The following is a 4,104-nucleotide window of genomic DNA, read 5'->3' on the forward strand; positions in this document are numbered from 1 at the left end:
CAGTAAACAATTACCTTACAATTAAGGCACATTTAACTAAAGTATTCCTTACAATTAAGGACTTTAGCAAACTGCTAATTCTTAGGGACTTTACAACTAAAGTCGAATAAACCACCTTAAAATTAAGGCGTATTTTACTAAAATAATATTTAGCAGTAAACAATTACCTTACAATTAAGGCACATTTAACTAAAGTATTCCTTACAATAAAGGACTTTAGCAAACTGCTAATTCTTAGGGACTTTACAACTAAAGTCGAATAAACCACCTTAAAATTAAGGCGTATTTTACTAAAATAATATTTAGCAGTAAACAATTACCTTACAATTAAGGTACATTTAACTAAAGTATTCCTTACAATTAAGGACTTTTAGCAAACTGCTAATTCTTAGGGACTTTACGACTAAAGTCCAATAAACCACCTTAAAATTAAGGCGTATTTTACTAAAATAATATTTAGCAGTAAACAATTACCTTACAATTAAGGCACATTTAACTAAAGTATTCCTTACAATTAAGGACTTTAGCAAACTGCTAATTCTTAGGGACTTTACAACTAAAGTCGAATAAACCACCTTAAAAATTAAGGTGTATTTTACCCTAAAATAATATCTAGCAGTAAACAATTACCTTACAATTAAGGCACATTTAACTAAAGTATTCCTTACAATTAAGGACTTTAGCAAACTGCTAATTCTTAGGGACTTTACGACTAAAGTCCAATAAACCACCTTAAAATTAAGGCGTATTTTTACTAAAATAATATTTAGCATTAAACAATTACCTTACAATTAAGGCACATTCAACTAAAGTATTCCTTACAATTAAGGACTTTAGCAAACTGCTAAATCTTAGGGACTTTACAACTAAAGTCGAATAAACCACCTTAAAATTAAGGTGTATTTTACTAAAATAATATTTAGCAGTTAAACAATTACCTTACAATTAAGGCACATTTAACTAAAGTATTCCTTACAATTAAGGACTTTTAGCAAACTGCTAATTCTTAGGAGCTTTACAACTAAAGTCCAATAAAACCACCTTAAAAATTAAGGCGTATTTTTACTAAAATAATATTTAGCATTAAACAATTACCTTACAATTAAGGCACATTCAACTAAAGTATTCCTTACAATTAAGGACTTTAGCAAACTGCTAATTCTTAGGGACTTTACAACTAAAGTCCAATAAACCACCTTAAAATTAAGGCTTTATTTTACTAAAATAATATTTAGCATTAAACAATTACCTTATAACTAAGGCACATTCAACTAAAGTATTCCTTACAATTAAGGACTTTAGCAAACTGCTAATTCTTAGGACTTTAAACACTAAAGTCGAATAAACCACCTTAAAATTAAGGCGTATTTTACTAAAATAATATTTAGCAATGAACAATTACCTTACAACTAAGGCATATTTAACTAAAGTATTCCTTACAATTAAGGACTTTAACAAACTGCTAATTCTTAGGGACTTTACGACTAAAGTCGAATAAACCACCTTAAAATTAAGGCGTATTTTACTAAAATAATATTTAGCATTAAACAATTACCTTACAACTAAGGCACATTTAACTAAAGTATTCCTTACAATTCAGGGCTGTAACAAACTGCTAATTCTTAGGGACTTTATGACTTAAGTCGAATAAACCACCTTAAAATTAAGGCGTATTTTTACTAAAATAATATTTTAGCATTAAACAATTACCTTACAACTAAGGCACATTTAACTAAAGTATTCCCTACAATTAAGGACTTTAACAAAACTGCTAATTCTTAGGGACTTTACAACTAAAGTCGAATAAACCACCTTAAAATTAAGGCATTATTACCTCCTAACTATTTAAATTCATAAATGTATAATAACAATAATGGATGCAAGAACATTATATAAAAAAAAAAAAAAAAAAAAAAAAAAAAAAAAAAATATTTCACTAGCAATTTTCAAGTAAATGTGCAAACATAGTCCTTACAATAATTTGATAATATATAACTATCACATTAAACCACAATTCATATCAGTCCCCAAGTTCACTTTGGGACTAAGATGTAAGGTAAATAATTGTCTTCTTCACTTGAGATCCAGGAAATTTCACTTTTCACTTGTTGGTATGTACTTATTATGTAGTCGATCCGGAATATTGGCATGTTATCTGCTATACCCTAAAATCCGCTACTGCCTAAACAACTGTATCTCCTGTATCTCTGGTATAAATAACGTGGCCTAGGTCTGAGAATAAACTGCAACACCACAATGTTGTATCAAACTTGAAATGTAGCGAAAATGTTGACTATTCACAAAACAAGAAGTTCCAGTGATGCACTAGTGAAACAATATCGTTTCCACCTAATTGTACGATAAAGCATTTTGGATGCAGTTCTGATACACTCAGTTCTCAACAGTTACCGTGGTGTTTATTGTAAATCTTTCCTCCATTTATACTTCGAAAATGTACATCTGGGGCCGGGCTAGCATCGCCACCAACATTAAAGATTTGTTATTGTTACCCTTTTGTCGAAGAAATCGTTCCAACCAGTGTATATGAGATGTTCCTAATATTAGTATAGACATTTTACTAACATAAAATTGAAGAGTTAATCATCCACCGGTGTTTTAAACACATTATGCAGTAATCCAATCGCAAAACGTACTGTAGACACAGATTCCTTTGTTTACAAAAATGTGAAAACAAAGACAGTCAAAAATACCAAACTGTGGGCAAACATTCCTACAGTGTTAGCTATTGCCGGATAAGTTGTAACCTTCCTGGACTAATGAGCGATCAAACAAAGTATAAGTACCGTGTATATAAAAGCAATTTATTGAAAATTGTTTATGAATTATTTCTTCTTCTAAAATGGCGGACTTAATCCGCATCAATTATCACATTGTACTTACTCATAACGATAACCTTAGTGTACTTACTAGTACGGCTTTTTCGAACCCAATATATTTCGACCTATGACTAAAAACCTAATGGAACCCACCATCAAGCTTGTAAGTGACCATAAAAACATTTATTTTGCAATAAATTAAGTTTTATTTCTCCTTTCACATCATTTTTTTCGACTATACAACATGCACAACTTGAAGGTGAAAGTATTGTGGAAAAGGCCTTTAGAATCATTCTATTCAAAAAGACTTTATCATATCTGTTTACTAAGAAACTTATATATTGTAATCACACAGAATAAAGCAAGAAGTCTGCCGGTCAAGTTGAAGACATTCTCTTTCTCAGACTGTGGAGGACCTAACGCATTGATAAACTTAAACCAAATTGAAGTCACACCAGACCCTCTGGACTTCCCTGGTCCTCTCAATGTCGTGGCGAACTTTAAAATCAACAGTGATGTAGGGTCACCGATGGTGGTAAGGTGTAATTCTGATAAAATTATACACTTATAATTGTTAAAATTACATGTTGAGTATAAGAATAATATGCTTCCCATTCCAATTACAAAAAAAAACAAAAACAAATAGACAATTTCTAATTTGAGATCGCAAATATTTTTTTGTTTGTTTGTTTGGTTGGTAAGTTCTATCTTTATTATTATAAAGTAATAAATTAATTACGATAGAAAAAGTACGAAAAAAATTTATATGACCTTCTATTTTGACATAAAATGATTCTTTCCAGGGCGATGTATTAATTGAAAAGAAAGTCTTTGGAAAGTTTGTGAAAGTTCCATGTATTGACAACTTTGGTTCCTGTCATTACCCTGACTTTTGTGAACTTCTAGAACAGGTTCAGTGCCCTGACCCCATTAAGAGAATTGGAATCGATTGTACATGTCCATTGAAGGCGATAGGTTATTAATAAAATTAATTTTCAAAACCCGTGACAATGTCTAATACTTAAAAACAACTGCTAACTGAAAGCATCAAGGTATGCATATATATCATTACGCTTTAAAGTAAACAATATATTGTAATGATTATACTAAATTGTATATTTTTATCCTTACACGTGAATCACATGTGTTCTTTAAGACAATTATTGTTATTTTCATTTTATATACAAGAGGCTTCTTAAGGAAAAAAAAACAACAGAAAGATGTAATTTTATATTATTATACTAAATGTACTTTCATTTTTCTGCAG

The 4,104-nt window shown here is 30.1% G+C and overlaps 1 protein-coding gene across 1 annotated transcript; it reads left to right on the forward strand.

The window, feature by feature from the left end:
- Window positions 1–3,081: 3,081 nt before the first annotated feature.
- On the forward strand, window positions 3,082–3,820 carry LOC132717314 (ganglioside GM2 activator-like). Its single transcript, XM_060700747.1, has 2 exons — window positions 3,082–3,372; window positions 3,641–3,820. Exons 1-2 carry the CDS (start codon window positions 3,082–3,084, stop codon window positions 3,818–3,820), a joined length of 471 nt encoding a protein of 156 aa, XP_060556730.1.
- The last annotated feature ends 284 nt before the right edge of the window (window positions 3,821–4,104 follow it).

This window comes from Ruditapes philippinarum, unplaced genomic scaffold (assembly GCF_026571515.1).
Source record: "Ruditapes philippinarum isolate M1 unplaced genomic scaffold, ASM2657151v2 ctg17645_1_1_1_1, whole genome shotgun sequence".
NCBI classification, from domain to species: domain Eukaryota; kingdom Metazoa; phylum Mollusca; class Bivalvia; order Venerida; family Veneridae; genus Ruditapes; species Ruditapes philippinarum.

Bases quoted from the DNA above. Each gene is read 5' to 3' on its own strand.
- LOC132717314 (XM_060700747.1), top strand. From the start codon at position 3,082: ATGCACAACTTGAAGGTGAAAGTATTGTGGAAAAGGCCTTTAGAATCA. The intron at 3,373-3,640 runs GTAAGGTGTAAT...GATTCTTTCCAG, and splicing joins ATGTAGGGTCACCGATGGTG to GGCGATGTATTAATTGAAAA.